The sequence below is a fragment of the Pipistrellus hanaki genome (assembly GCF_964339955.1).
Source record: "Pipistrellus hanaki genome assembly, chromosome: 1".
NCBI classification, from domain to species: Eukaryota; Metazoa; Chordata; class Mammalia; order Chiroptera; family Vespertilionidae; genus Pipistrellus; species Pipistrellus hanaki.
In genome coordinates, this window is record NC_140503.1 from 19,188,713 (window position 1) to 19,203,712 (window position 15,000).

The following is a 15,000-nucleotide window of genomic DNA, read 5'->3' on the forward strand; positions in this document are numbered from 1 at the left end:
CGGGGCTCCGGGGTGCAGGGATTTGACCAAACTCACACTTGCAGAGGGCTGCCAGGGAGGCACGTTCACTTCTGAGTTTTTTGGTTAAGGAGGTAAATTGCATTCACTCCGGAGGAAGTGGCCCCACTTCCCCAGGTAACTTGCGAGGGAATCCAGCACAGAGCTGCCCAAGGACTAGTATACCTATAGGGTGGCAGCGATGGGCCTGGCCCCGGCCTTAGTTGGCACCCTTACCAGACACTCTGCTGCCACTCCTGGCCTTTGGGAAAGGAAAGAGACACATCAAGGAAGCAGAAAGTAGATTGAGGCAAGGTGTTTCCAAGCTGCCACTTGGAGGAGCCCAGAGAGCCACATGTTTCCGATTAGCATCGCAGGTCGAGGTGAGTATTAGTCTGGTCCTGGACCAGTCTAAAAATACCCCAGTGCAATTAGAATATTACAGGGTCAGAGAGGGCAGGATCTCAGGTCACCAGATGGAAGCCAAGTTCTCTCATCTGTAGAATTCAATACCATTAATGAGCAAAGACATGTTTTAATTACTTTTTTTTTTTTTTAGCATAAATATAAAAAATTAGAGGCATCCCAGACTCTGTTTTCACAGAAAACTGCAAATTCCCCTCCTTCCTAATGTAACTTACCTTGTCACTTACACATTGCTGACTAAATTAAAAAAAAAAATTTTTTTAAATTAATTTCAGAGAGGGAGAGTCAGAAACATCAGTGATGAGAGTAAATCATTGATTGGCTGCCTCCTGCACACCCCCTACTGGGGATCGAGCCCACAACCTGGGCATGTTGCCCTTGACTGGAATCCAACCCTGGACCCTTCAGTCCACAGGCCTAGGCTCTGTCCACTGAGCCAAGCCAGCTATGGCTGCTGTCTAAACTTGATCTATACCTAACAGTTATTTATTACCTAAACAGGACTTAGTCCCATTTTTAATCTGTAATCTCAGTGACATGCTTAATTGCTACCATGTCAAGCGCAGATGAGAGAAACTAAGAAAAAGGCATTAGGGAGTAGGTCGGCTACAAAATGACGTGTATTCAAACCCTGCAGAGGAGAGAGACACTGAAGGAAGCTGCAGGCGAGGGAGCATCTGTGTGTGAGGAGAAACTGTGGTGGAGGGTGCACAGCACCTGTGAAAGGGGGCAGCTTGGGAGCGGCTAGTATCAGAGCCAGGAGGGGCCCAGGAAATCAGAGGGCCCCTCCCCACACTCCGGTCCACTGTCAGTCAGCTCACTGGTGTCACTGGCTGTTCTTCCTGCTCCAAATGCCAGGAGCCGCCTTGGCAATGCATGGCTTACGACCACCACTACTGTTTCCAATTTAGCTCCACCACCTCGGTGGTTTTGCCTGATTTCTCCCCTCTGGTTTTTCTCATCTGGGATCCTAATTTAGGCAAGATAGTCAAATTGAATTCAGCTGCTTTCTGTACACCCCCACCAGGGATCGAAACAGCAACTTCCACAGCCTCCGGGTACACAGGAGGATGCCCAACCAACTGAGCCACATTGAGTTCTTACTAGGGTTTAACCAACAACACAAAGCCTGTTGGGTCCTGCTGACCTCCCTTGTCTCTTGAAAGATACAGTACGGTGTTTTAGACCCTTTGTCCCATTATTCACAAAAGGGACCCAAGTATGCTTCTTTTATCTATTAAAAGGTTTTAACATGTTGAGGCACTTCTCAAAATGAATTCCTGATATGGAAATCCCCTGAGATACTTATCAAAATGCAAGTTCATGGGCCACACCCACTGAGTAAAAATCTCTAGCGGTGGGTCCACTTTTCTGAATTCAACAGATGGCTCTTAGGTGAGGAGAGACTCCTTGGTCTAGGATTTACAATTTGACCAATTAACCAACTTTTCAAAATATTCTTTCTCCAGAAAAAACATGTGGGCTCGTGAGTATGGAATTACCATTTGCTGAAGGCTGCCAGCTGCTGGCACTTCTGGGATTATCATCTCTAATCCTCTCATAAGTCACCGGTTATACCCATTATACAGGAAGTGGCATATTTACAATTCAAACCCAAACCCAATTTCACAGTTTTGTTTTTAGATACATCGTTCTGCTTTGTGGGCTCAGATGGCTAACACATGACTATGGAAAACACTGGAACAGCCATCAGGACTGGGGATGTGATGTGTTTATGTGTATGTCACGTAGCAGATACTTGGCTTAGTGCTTTAGTTTTCTTAAAAGGTGTCTGTAGACTTTACCTTGGGACTTTTTTAAATACAATTTTCTTAATTGGTAACTCTCCAGCCAGTGAAAGGGCTCCTTTGTTGACACTGGTCTCTGCTGGAGTGGAGTCTCTGTATTAGGAGGGGCCTGTTGATTTAAGCTGGAGTCCAGGCTTTTTATCAAAATTCGTCTTTCTGGAGCCTCAGGTAGCAGATATAATACAGAATTAGATGTTTATTAGTTCAGTCCAGTACTTTTTGAGTGTGGACTGAACTAATGGCGCCGAAACCAGTATTTGGCTCAGTGGATAGAGCATCGGCCTGTGGACTGAAAGGTCCCAGGTTCAATTCCAGTCAAAGGCATGTACCTTGGTTGCAGGCACATCCCCAGTAGGGAGTGTGCAGGAGGCAGCTGATCGATGTTTCTCTCTCATCGATGTTTCTCTCCATCCCTCTCTGTGAAAACTCAATAAAATAATTTTTTAATAATAATAAAAAAGACACAGGTGGCTTTTGGGGGTCAAAATTATCCAGATCAGTGCTTATTTTCTGCTTTAACTACAACATTGTGGCCAAGTCATTTTGGTAGGATTAGTCTGCAGGCCTGTCCCCTAATAAAACAGGCGAAAATAAGAGGAAAATAGCTGTAGCTGCAGGAGTAGTAGTGTCCAGGTTAGCAGGCACTGACTCATCCTGGGGGACAGGACGCCAGGGCAGGGGAAAGTGACCCTCCTGTCCAGATAGCTACCTCTCCTGCAACATGGCAGTGTGAGCCCCACTATTCTATCATATATCCTCAGCACGTGGTCAGTGCTCAGGAAGCTTAATGCAACGATATTCACTTCTTCCTCTTTCTGGGAGTACTGAGGCCTGGAATTTTCTACTCAGGAGGGATGCTAGAAACACAGTTGCTGCTTTGTGGAAGTGAGTCCAATGACAAGGCGGCAGACAGTGGTTTAGACTTGAGTCCTGGCTCTGTGGTTATGGTTCCTCTTCCAAATCTCAACTCTGCTAAATATCAGTTGGTTCTTGGACGTTAAGAAATCTAAGAGTTGGGTCCTTGTAAAACAGAAATAATGGTAGTATTTATTTCATAGGGCTCTTATGGGGATTGAGCTAATACAAAGAAGCTACTTAGGGTAGTGTTTGGTACATACTAACTGCTCAATAAACAGAAGCTGTTAATCCAAGGGCTATAGTTCTCTGCCACAGAGTGGGAATGTCTCCCCATAGCTCAAATCAGTACCTGGTGATCACCTATTCTTTTAAGAAGTTGAGGCCAAAGAGAGATGCCACCTCCACCAGTGATGTTTGATGGCTCTGTTTATGCCAGAGCACCAACCTGCCTTTTCTTCCCCTCAGTGAACGGAGCAGCCTGCTGTATGAGGCCAGTGCAGGAATGCTTGGAGATAGGCAAGTTTCCTTATGCCTCTTAATCACATCCTTTTTCCAGAATGGAGGCAAGGCCTTATTCCTGCCCTCCAGTTTAAAAAAATAAAATAAAATAAATTCAAAACCGTCAAGGGAGCCGAAACCAGTTTTGCTCAGTGGATAGAGCATCAGCCTGCGGACTGAAAGGTCCCAGGTTCAATTCCGGTCAAGGGCATGTACCTTGGTTTCGGGCACATCCCCAGTGGGTGGGGGTGCAGGAGGCAGCTGATGGATGTTTCTCTCATCGATGTTTCTAACTCTCTATTCCTCTCCCTTCCGCTCTGAAAAAAAAAAAAAAAAAAAAAAAAAAAAAATATATATATATATATATATATATATATATATAAGTGTCAAGGGAACTCTTAGCCACCCAATCAACACATGTTCCGGATACGCACATTTTTTTAAATTACGTTTACTTAGCATATGTACACATAAAAGAAATTGCCCTCTGATCCCACCCAGCAGAAAACATGCACAAACCCAAGGTATACGCAAGGGAAAGGGCCCCGGCCCCAAGTTAGTGGTTGGGATGGTGCAATCCTATGAGTCAAGCCTCAGTCAGGAGAGGGCTGGACTTGAGTGTCGGGCAGGCTGGAGCTCCCGCTGCTGGCTCTAAAATAAGCGTGCGCCATAGCCAAAGGTCTGTTTGATGCCCTCAAAGTAGTAGCGTTGCCAGCCCTGCCGTGTCCTCTCCTCCTCAGGAGCAGGGATGCCTCGGCCTTCCATGCACAGTTCAGTCTCTCCATTCTTGTCATTGAAGGTCAAAGTGATGGTGGCAAAGTGTCCTGGAGAAAAGCAGAGGGGAGGGAGACTCAGATCCGGGGTTTCCACTTGGGTTTGAGATTAAGGCGAAAATAAAAATTCTGGGGTTAAAGGCAGTAAACAAATATGCTTACTGCCTGGCTGGTGTGGCTCAGTGGTTGAGCACCGACCATGAACCAGGAGGTCACAGTTCCATGCCCAGATAGGCAAAATCCTGGGTTGCAGGCTCAATCCCCAGTAGGGGGCGCAGAGGAGGCAGCTGATCAATGATTATCTGACATCATTGATGTCTCTATCTCTCTCTCCCTCTCTGAAATCAATAAAAATATATTAAGATAAAACAAAACAAAACCCATAAATTTGCTTGCTTACCTTCTGGCCAAGATTTGAACCTCCACTTCATCACAATGTGTTTCTCAGGGACCTAAAATACCCAAAGAGATCAGTCTATACTAAGGATTTTCAACACTTCTCATCTCATGGCACACATACACGTATTACTAAACTTCTGCGGCACACCAAAAAACATATTTTACCAATCTAACAATGAAAGCAGATATAATTTTGATTCATTCACACCAGTTATTGTTGTGTTGACTGTTGCCATTGTTTTTTTCTAACTTTAAGAATTTTAAAATAGAGAGGAAAGGAGAGTGATAAGAGAGATAGAAACACTGATAAACGAAACATTGATCAGCTGCCTCCTGCATGTCCCTTTCTGGGGATCAATCCCTCAACTGGGAATCAAACCAAGACCTCTCGGTTCCTGAGTCGACACTCAACCAATGAGCCACACCAGCCAGGCTGTTGTCATTTTTAATTTGACAATCTAAGGGACAAGAGGTCAGTGCCCTTCATTAAATAGTCAGGTACATATTGCATGTTTTAAAAATTCTTGTGGCTCACCAGTTGAAAATTGCTGCTTTAGACCAATGTACCCAAGCCTGGCTAGGTTAGCTATCTGTCTTACATACAGTCTACCATCAGTGCAATTATACCATTATGAGGGCAAAGTGGACCCCAGAGTTCCTAATATCTCCTCTTAATCCTAAATTGGATGTGGTCAATTGTGCCCAGGTGAAATTTCAGTGCAACAATATATACAACCTTTCTTCCATTAGTTCTTCTAGGAAGAACTGATTTTAACTCCATTAAGGAAAAAATTCTAGGAAAGCAAGAGGACTGAAATGGCAGCATTATTTTGAAAAACAAAACAAAAGATTACTAACCAAAGAGATTAAAGCCTTAAATTTTACCCACAGAGTGAAAAAAAGGAGAAATGATATTCTTCTGACCAGACAGAGGCTGCATCCCGGGCCTGGGCCAGGAGGCACTCACCAGATCAGTGAATTCCCCAGTGACGTTGCCATCTACCAGGTGAAACTTCCCACCTTTGTCTGCTTCTAGCGTCGCAGGAGCATGGGTAAAGGCCTGAACCAGCTGTAGGAAAAACAAAGTAGGGAGAAGATGCCTGGCTTTTAGTGGGATCCAGGGACAAATGGCAACTGACACCTGCATGCCTCAACTCTCATTCCAAAGACACCACTTTGCCCAGTGACCGTCCCAGGTTCTATTCTATTCCACTGCAGACCAGGCTTTGACTTGAGTGGGAACCCACGACAACATTACTTCAGTCCCACTGTCTAAAAAGAGTGATTCCCAGTGGTTTCCATTTAAAGGACCCCAAACTAATGCATATGAGAACAAAGAGGGCAAATGCACTGAGGAGTAGGCTGAACAAAAGTGGGTTTTCCTGTGCCTTTGCTTGGAAGAAGAAAGCCTCAAGGCTCTACTCATTAGCTCTTCCTCTGCTTGATGGGGATGCGCCCACAACCAGAGTCACCTGACCCAGCAGGTGCCATGCGGCCGAAGGACGGGTTACATTTACCTCTTGGGTGGTAAGCACCCTGTAGAGCTCCTCTGGGGATGTCAGGAAGGTGTCTCGAAGGGTGATCTTACAAGTGGGGATTTTGACACCAACAGGTGTGGTCTGGGTTTTTGAAGAAGGAGCAGCCTTAGCCTGGGAAAGTCACAATGAAAGCTGTTAGAGTAATGGTGAAACCTCAATGAACATGGCTTCCGGGACAAACCTGCACTTATTCTCACAAACGTTTTCACCTCCAAGGCTAATTGTCCCAGGGGGTTGGAGAGAACTTGATGGGTGTTTCAGTCACAAGGGGAACTTTTCCAGAAAATCCTTAATTCCCACCGAAAACAACCACTTTAGGTGAGGGGAGACCACTACTGTTTTAAAAACCCATCAGCAAAAGAACATGTTAAATCATTAGGTATTTCTGAAGAGCACATTGTAATTCTCAAACAGAATTTCTATGCTTAAATAGCTCAAAACTCTTTATTTAAGTACCTCCAACCCCGCGCCATCTCCAAATCATCCTCCACTGTGCTGACAAAGGGTAAGAGGGCTGAAAACTGAGTGCTGAGCCTGAATTACACAAGTTCCAGAAAATATATTTGCTCACCCTGCCAATGGGGTGAAATCAATCAATTTCCTGATAGGTGAAGTTAGTGGCCTAACCCAATACATTGATGAGACCTCAACTATCAAACTATGAGATATTAACACCCCAGTTAGAAAAAATACTGAAGACGTATGTGGGTGAAGACCATACTGTATTCACAACATGACTGATGTTAAATACAACCAAGGGTCAACTTACATTTGCTCTAGCAATAGTTAAAAATAAACAAGAAAAGCACCACAAGCTGCTCTGGCTCAGAGGTTAGTCAGAGAGAAGCTGAAGTGTGGCGTTAAGGGGGAGGCAGTGTCCGAACACCCTTTGCAGACAGCCTCCCCGCCACGCTGCAAGACCATTTACCTTGCGCTCCTCAGTTTTCGGTGCTGGCTGACCAGCTGGGGCTACTGACTCTCCATTCAGCGTAGGCAAGATCATGCCCTGCGTGAACTCTGCAAAGATAAAAATCCCCGCTCTGGGAAGTTACTTCTTAGCTGTGATTTGGGGTTTCAAGCAGCTTAACAAATATGGCCATCTCAATCCAGAATGAGCTAAGGACGAGGAACAGGTCTATCTACTTTACATTTTTACCTCTGGTCTAGGCCAGGCAGGTATCTGAGTATATGTTATATAATGTAGTATGTTCACTGGAATTATTTTAAACCTGACTCAATTGGAAGCATTATAACTTGTTAAATGTACATGAAGTCTATTACGGAGGGTAGGTAGCCAATGAATGTCGTTGCACTTCCAATGACTTCCAGAGTGGGGGAAGATACCTAAGGATGCGTGTTTGGTACCCTTTATCCACTCTTTGTAAGTAGAACAGCTACAACTAGTCTGGCATCAAAGCACAGGTCCCCACCTTCTAGGCTGGTTCCCTCTAATGGTCATTACATGTACTCTACAAGGATAAAAACGTTCTGGCAGAGCTGGAATTCTAGGCTGAGCTGATTAGTATTCTAGTCACCCCTAAATGTCCCTGGAAAATGCATATCAGAAATGCTCGAGGACTGTGCTCCAGCAGTAAGGCTGGGGATGCAAGTCTGTACCCCAGCCTTGTCCAAGAGAAGTGTAATGTCAGCCTCCCATGTAATTTAAAACTTTCTAGCAGCCACATAAACAACTTAAACAGGAAAATTAATTTTAAAATATATTGAACCCAATATACCCAAACTATCACTTCAATATATTATCATTGTAAAAAAAATTGATATTTTACATTCTTCTTTTTGTACTAAGTCTTCAACCCACTGTATTTTATACTCAAAGTACTCTCTATTTGAACTAGTCAATTTCAATTGCTCAACAGCCAGCATATTAGACAATGCATCTCTAGATCTTTCCTTCCTCAGAGTGAATAGATTGACTTCAAGATGAAATAAGGCCCCTCCCCCCAAATCTTTACCCATTTGCCAAAGAAAAGACCGTCAAGCCCCTTAATGAGTCTGACAGGTGGAAAACTACCTCAAGGCATACATAACTACTCAAGGGATACCTGTTTTGAGGGTGCTGATGTAAATTCCCATTGCTTCTCTGAGAAGTTTCACCCCTTCTTCTTTCATTAAGGCCACGAGATTTGTGTCAGGCTCATCTTTGGCAAGGCTCACACTAATCTGAGTGAAAGATGAGAAGTAGGTGGTAAATCACTTGAGGGGTACCTACACTGTGGAATGTGGGTGCTGAGAAATCAGATAACTGACGTTTCCAAAGGAAACGGGTACGGGATGGGGTATTCATACAATCCCCATGAGTGTCCCTTCTCAAGTTCTCTCTGCCAAGGCAAAGGTGGACAATGTTAGAACCCAAATCACCAGCTAAAAGCAAAGCAGCTAAAGAAGCACAAGCTGCTCTGGAGGCTGCCTAGAAAGACATCCCAATGGGTTCTGAATGTGAGAGCCCCGCTGGCCTTTACTTTTGAGTGACAGCTCATTTTTCTCTTCTGAGAATAAGACGTGGAAGACTCAAATGAGGAGTTAGGAAGCACAAACCTCTACTTCATCCACGCTGTTTTCATCAGACAAATTGGGGATCTCCACATGTCCTTTGTACTGCACTCCAGACTTAGAGGTACCTGTCAAAAGCAATACAATATCACTTATCTCCTCCCCTGCAAGGAAAGTCATCTGCTCTGGAGTCCTATCTACAACCCTGCTTACACTTCTTTTGGACAATTGAACTGACCCTCTTTATTCTGAGAAAAATGCGACACACCAGATGCAACTGGCTTTCCCCCAGCAGAAATGTCTTTCCTCGTCAGATTTCTTGCACTTGTGTGTTATTACCATGTGGGACCAAGAACTGCCAAATTCTGCCAGGGAGGACTGGGTTCAATAGCCAGTACAATCAGTTCTGCTAGAATGCGTAGTTAGAAAATACAAATCTGTCCCAATGTGACTGATACATTAGAGGACATTTGATCATAATGTGAACTTCACATTTGCTCATGTGTGATTCCCTCTATGATAAACACTGGAGAACATAAAAAAACACACCACTCACTTAATTGAGCAGCACAGGAACACATAAAACACATCTCAAACATTTCCTTGCTAGTGACTTCAGTGCACTATGCCTGTTATAAGCCACGCCATTCACAACTGGTGTTATCATGTTCCTTCTGATTTCAGATGATCCTCCTCCCACCACTTCACAATAATGCCCAAGCCACAACTCTTCTGCGGCCCATTTTCACAATAAGCTTCAGGTCTTTTTCAAATAAAGCACATATTTATTTTATTATTTATGTGTTTCTTATAATTTAACATGTTTAAAACTGTGTTATCCACATTTACATTCCTAAAATTCCTTTTTGTTAATCCTCACCCGAAGGATATGTTCCCATTGATTTTTAGAGGGAGTGGAAGGGAAGGAGGGAAAGAGGAAGGAGAGAAGGAGAGAGAGGCATTGATGCGAGAGAGGCAAATTGATTGGCTATCTCACACAAGTACCCCAAGCGGGCCCTGGATTGAACCTGCAACCTAGGTATGTGCCCTTGATTGGGAATTGAACCCAGAACCCTTCAATTGCCTGGGCCAATGCTCTAACCACTTAGCAAACACTGGGCAAGGCTCGTTCTTAAATTTTAAAAAACAAGTCATTGATGACATTTTTGCATGTTGTATGCCTAATCCGCTCTTCTCAATTAGCCCTGTGGTTCTCATTGAGCAACTTCGTATAGTGCAGTGACTTTTAGGGATACATTATAGCAGAACTGACTGTATTTCAAAATTAATCAACAAAACATTTAATTACTTTCACTTCACTCGGCCTCAGTTTCTCAATCTAGGAATAGAGGATGGGTCAAGATGATACTCAAGGTTCCTTTTAGACCACTATGCTTTAGTAGTTAAAAAAAAAAAGAAAAACCCAAACCTGATATATCTATTTCTCCCTTCTTTATTATCACTTATTTGAGAAATATTTACTGAAGCACAAATTTATGACTTGCCTCCTACACATAATTCTTTAGCTTTAGGGCTTTTTAAAATTCAGCCTCCCAACTGAAGAACCTTCTAGTAGGGCATAAGCTGGTCCCAATTCTTTGCTAATATCACAGAAGGGACATTAGAGCCGTGGTCGGCAAACTCATTAGTCAACAGAGCCAAATATCAACAGTACAACGATTGAAATTTCTTTTGAGAGTCAATTTTTTAAAACTTAAACTTCTTCTAACGCCACTTCTTCAAAATAGACTCGCCCAGGCCGTGGTATTTTGTGGAAGAGCCACACTCAAGGAGCCAAAGAGCTGCATCTGGCTCTCGAGCTGCAGTTTGCCAACCACGAATCTAGAGGATAAAGCTGCCCCAAATTAGTCACACGTGAGCTTTGTCAGCACAATTTAACCTGCCAAAACCACAGTGAAGGCAATAAGAACAAGACCAAAGAAAAATCCCTCTCCCCACTATTCTATCATCCAAGTGACAGAAGTAGCTCCAGACCAAGCCCCCAAAATACAGGTGCACAGCGGCTTCCCTGTGGAGACTCTGAGACTCCCAGTGAGGAAACCCACTTAGTGTCCCAGCATCTAACACCGCTTTCTATGGGTCACCAAAGCAGCACGCCTCCCTTGAAAAGTCCACGACCTCTTAAAACTGCTCGGCCTGGCTCCCTAACAGATGAGCCAATTCAGCCCACAGACTCACCTGTCCAGTTCAGTTTGATATTCCACTCATAAAAGAAGATAAGTTTGCCTTTGCGGTTGTTAATGGACGCCTCGCCATCAAGTTTGTTCACTTCTGTCACCTCACACTTGCCTTCCTCATTTTGCACCCGCACGGCCAGGAACAGTGTTTTCAGCTTATCGGTGGACCAATTTGAAGCATCCCTCTCTGTCCTGCAAAACAGAAACAGGGCTATGGACCAGCAGCCAAGTGCAGAGTGCTCTGCTTGCTCTCATCAAGGAAATGGCAGGCTAACGGAGGCCTGACAAACGGTGTGAAAATAAAAACTCCTCAGCCCCATTCCGCTATGTCCACAGACGTGTCCCTCTCTTTTAGGAAGACGAGGAGTCCCATCCTGTCAACGAGGACACCGGCTGTACAGAACGGTTACAAACTAGATCCGCACAATGGTTCTGGCCTCGGTATTTGACAGGACACCTTCCCACGGTGCACAGTGCCATTTGCCCGGGTGGAAATCTGTGCGCATCTCACTGAAGCAAGCAGCACAGAGGCGGCCACAGAAGGCATAAGAAGTCCAGGGAGGAATAAACCAATAATCTTGACCCAATTAGCACAGTGTTCTGACCTGTCAGGGTCAGGCTGTGTCATGCACACCCTCCACATTGTGTGCCCTCTAGATGGCCGTGGGAACAATGGGAGCCCAGAGCTTCAAAACACGCAAAAATTAGGCCAAACACTCCGTGTACCTTAACGGGAGAGGAGGCCGGGCTGAGATAAGGAGAAGAAAAAGGACTGTCTGTCTGGCAACTTACTAAACTAGCAGAGAACAGCAGCAGCAAAAAAGCTGCAACAAAGTAAAAAAAAAAAAAAAACCAAAACAAAAAAAACAGTGAAGACAGTATGAACCAAGTTCAGTGAAGTCGAAAGATAAGAAAACGACTTCTGGAAGCTTTCATGGAGGGGAGGAGGCGTTTTGAAAAGTGGTTAGGTTATAAAACCATGCTTGCCCGGCAACCTGGGGGCAGCCCCTGGAGTTACCACACAAGTGACCTACCAGTTCCGGGTGAGGCCAAGGCGTCCTCACCATCCTGAGCTCTGGGCACCTGGAGAGCACGCTTCCAACCGCTCTCTGCACAGAGGCGGGGGTTGCCAGGATTTTTCATTTCACCCCTAAGCCGCGAAACAGGAATCCGAGTTCCCCTTCTCGCGCTCTTCCCCGGCGCCGCCCCCCCCCCCCCCCACTCCAGCCTCACACAGCGATCTCCCCACGCGATCCGCGCCCGCCGTTTGGGCCGCACGGTCTCCTCTGACCACGTGTGGGGACCACCTCTGAGCTCGGGCTGCAAGCAGGAGCCGGAGAGGTTATGTGTCCACCTCTCTGCAACCCCTCCTCTGGGGACACCCCTCCACGCTGCTCCTCGCCTCCTAGACACCGAAAGGGCAGCCGGGGGAGGCCTGGGGGGCTAGGACCACAGCATCGAGAAGAACCCACCCCCCTCCCGGGCAGGGCTGCCTCGGCCCCCGCTTTGTCCCGGCCGAGGCCCCGGGGACCCCGCAGCCCGGTGCGGCGCAGCGCCCCGGCGGCCTGGCCCGCTAGCCCTCACCAGTGCCAGTTGTTGACGTTGGTGGCGTCCGCCCGCTCCTCCACGATCCAGCGTGGGTCACCCTCGCCCCACTTGGCCATCGGCTCTCCGATCGCGCCGTCACCAGGTCCCGAGCAGCCCCAGCAACCACCTCCGTACCGCCTGGTTCCGAGCAGCCCCGGCAACCACTTCCAATACCGCCTGGTCCGAGCACCCGGCAGCGCCTAGAAACTACTAGAAGCGGCCGCAGAACCTTCTGGCTTGCTTTTCCCTCCACCCCCCACCCCCTCCCCGCCTTAACTTCCGGCTCCTCCTCAATCCCACCCGGGACTTCCGTTCCCCCTCGCCGGACTTGGCTTCCGCCAGTCCTACGGTTCTTGCAGGCTGTCGTAGGTTATCAAAGGGGCCCGAAACGCCACCGCCCTTAATCCGGAGGGACACAAAGGACACGTCTCCTAGTGTTCCTGGACCCGAGTGGGCTCTGCTGAGCCTCCTGGGAGTTGTAGTCTCGCTAAGTGACCCGCTGGGTAGCCACGGAAGGTCGCGCTAGAAGTGAAGGAAACGACATAAGCACCGTGCTCTGGGGATTCTGGGAGCTGTAGTGAATAAGGCCCGTGGTCCTGCGTGCAGCGCCTGACGCCAGAGCGGGAAGAAACTACAACTTCCAGCATGCTCTGCGCCGCCTTTCTTGCCGCAGATGCCCTCCGGCCGCCCCTCCCGGACTGTCGTCTTCCGCCCCTATGCTATGCCGCACAGCCAGTCTAGGGAGTCTTGTCTAGCAGCCGAAGAGCCTGGCGCTGTCCTGATTGGGAGGGCTCGGTGTGGAAGAGGTGAGGGTGTCCCAAACCCCTTGAGCCGCGGATCTGGCTGAGTCCAGCCTCTTCGCACCGTGATCTTTCCCCCTGTTCTTTGAGGCGTCGCTAGACACCCCCAGGCCTGACTTTCTGTCGGAGTACCCCAGGCTGGGAGACCAGAGTACGCTCAGGGTTGGAGCTGGGACTCAGCTCCGACGTTTGTTTTAAACGAGTGTTTAGTCAACCAAGGATCCGCCGGGCTGTGGCAACTGCGGGAGATACTTGACGTCTTGGACGTTTGTCACTAATGTAACTCACATTCTCTGGTCTCAGTTCATAGCCTCATCCCTGTAGGCCTGGCTTGGCGGAGGATAACTGAATCAGAATATACTCAGTAGCTGGCTTCTGGGATGTCCTGAGGCAGGGAAACTTGCTGGTTATGGATTTATTTATTTTTAATTGGAGAGAGAGAAAGAAAGAAACATCGATTTGTTGTTCCATTTATTTATGCATTTGTTGTTTGATTTTTGTATATGCCCTGACTAGGGATCCAACCATCAACCTAGGGACCACACTTCAACCAACTGAGCTGCTCAGCCAGGGACTGGTTTCCAGGTTTTGATCCCCTCAACCCCCATCTTTCTTGGTCATGTTCTTGTTCTCCCCTTGTGGGCTTTTATTAAATAAGGTGATCAACCATAAGGACAAGTCTCTGAAATATTTTTAAAATATATATTTTAATTGGTTTCAGAGATGAAGGAAGAGGAAGATAGAATTAGAAACATCAATGAAAATGAATCATTGATCCGCTGCCTTCTGCACGCCTCCTACTGGGGATCAGCCTGCAACAGGAGTATGTGCCCTGACCCAGAATCAAACTGTGACCACCTGGTTCATAGGTCAATGCTCAACCTTTGAGCCACACTGGCTGGGCCTCTGAAGTATTTTAAACGATGTTAAGACACCCTTTGCACTCTTAAAATTGTACCTGCTTGCTTTATAAGTTCTTGAGCCATTAAATATTTACCCCTTGCTTGCCAAGTAAATCTAGGTTCTGATTTGCAATAGATAAATTGATGTCAAGTATCTGTCCAAGTCTAAAATGTGTGGTTAAGAAATTCCAGGCCTGGCCAGTGGCTCAGTTGGTTCTAGTGGTTGAGTATACCAAGAAGTTTTGGGTTCGATTTCCATCAGGGCACATACCCAGGTTGCAGTTTGATCCCAGTGGAGGGCGTGTACAGGAAGCAACAGATTAATGTTTTTCACATCAATGTTTCTCTCCACCCTTCCTCATTAAAATCAATAAAATCATATTCTCTGTGTAGATATTTACATATATTTATTTACTATAGTGAAAGATGACCTGCCCTAGTTTTTCCTATAGTGAAAAATAGAAGGACCATGCAAGTCAGCATGGAAATGATCCAGGAGGCAGCAAACCAGGATCATAGGAGCAATTTGGCAAGGTGGCTTTGATATCTAATCCTTTTGTGCCTCATTTCCCTCAACAATGAAATGGGAAAAAAATCTGCCAGGCCTACCCTACAGGGTTGTTCTATAGATAACAAAGTGAGTATTTTGTAAATTGGCACCTGTGCCAGAGACATTTACAGTATATGCTCTTATGCATATCTTCA

At 46.3% G+C, this 15,000-nt stretch overlaps 2 protein-coding genes across 2 annotated transcripts in view; one reads left to right on the top strand and one right to left on the bottom strand.

Moving 5' to 3' along the window:
• Positions 1–3,261: 3,261 nt before the first annotated feature.
• On the bottom strand, positions 3,262–13,146 carry AHSA1 (activator of HSP90 ATPase activity 1). Its single transcript, XM_084891812.1, has 9 exons — positions 12,591–13,146; positions 11,008–11,198; positions 8,854–8,936; positions 8,361–8,478; positions 7,226–7,314; positions 6,277–6,408; positions 5,727–5,828; positions 4,761–4,812; positions 3,262–4,411 (listed from the first exon to the last, which is right to left on the bottom strand). The coding sequence occupies exons 1-9, from the start codon at positions 12,668–12,670 to the stop codon at positions 4,239–4,241; spliced, it is 1,020 nt and encodes a 339-aa protein (XP_084747938.1). The 5' UTR covers positions 12,671–13,146; the 3' UTR covers positions 3,262–4,238.
• A 105-nt stretch (positions 13,147–13,251) lies between these two features.
• Positions 13,252–15,000, top strand: part of VIPAS39 (VPS33B interacting protein, apical-basolateral polarity regulator, spe-39 homolog) — a 29,109-nt gene continuing 27,360 nt past the window's right edge. Inside the window, exon 1 of the mRNA XM_084891662.1 lies at positions 13,252–13,399. The gene's annotated coding sequence lies outside the window, so the exon portion shown is untranslated. The remainder of the gene's footprint in view (positions 13,400–15,000) is intronic.

What these genes read in the sequence shown, in the direction of transcription:
- AHSA1 (XM_084891812.1), bottom strand. Translation starts at nt 12,670, where the DNA reads ATGGCCAAGTGGGGCGAGGGTGACCCACGCTGGATCGTGGAGGAGCGG. An exon ending in ACAGCGTGGATGAAGTAGAG is followed by an intron (nt 8,479 to 8,853) that starts GTTTGTGCTTCC and finishes TCTTTCACTCAG; the next exon opens with ATTAGTGTGAGCCTTGCCAA. An exon ending in CGAAAACTGAGGAGCGCAAG is followed by an intron (nt 6,409 to 7,225) that starts GTAAATGGTCTT and finishes TGACTTTCCCAG; the next exon opens with GCTAAGGCTGCTCCTTCTTC.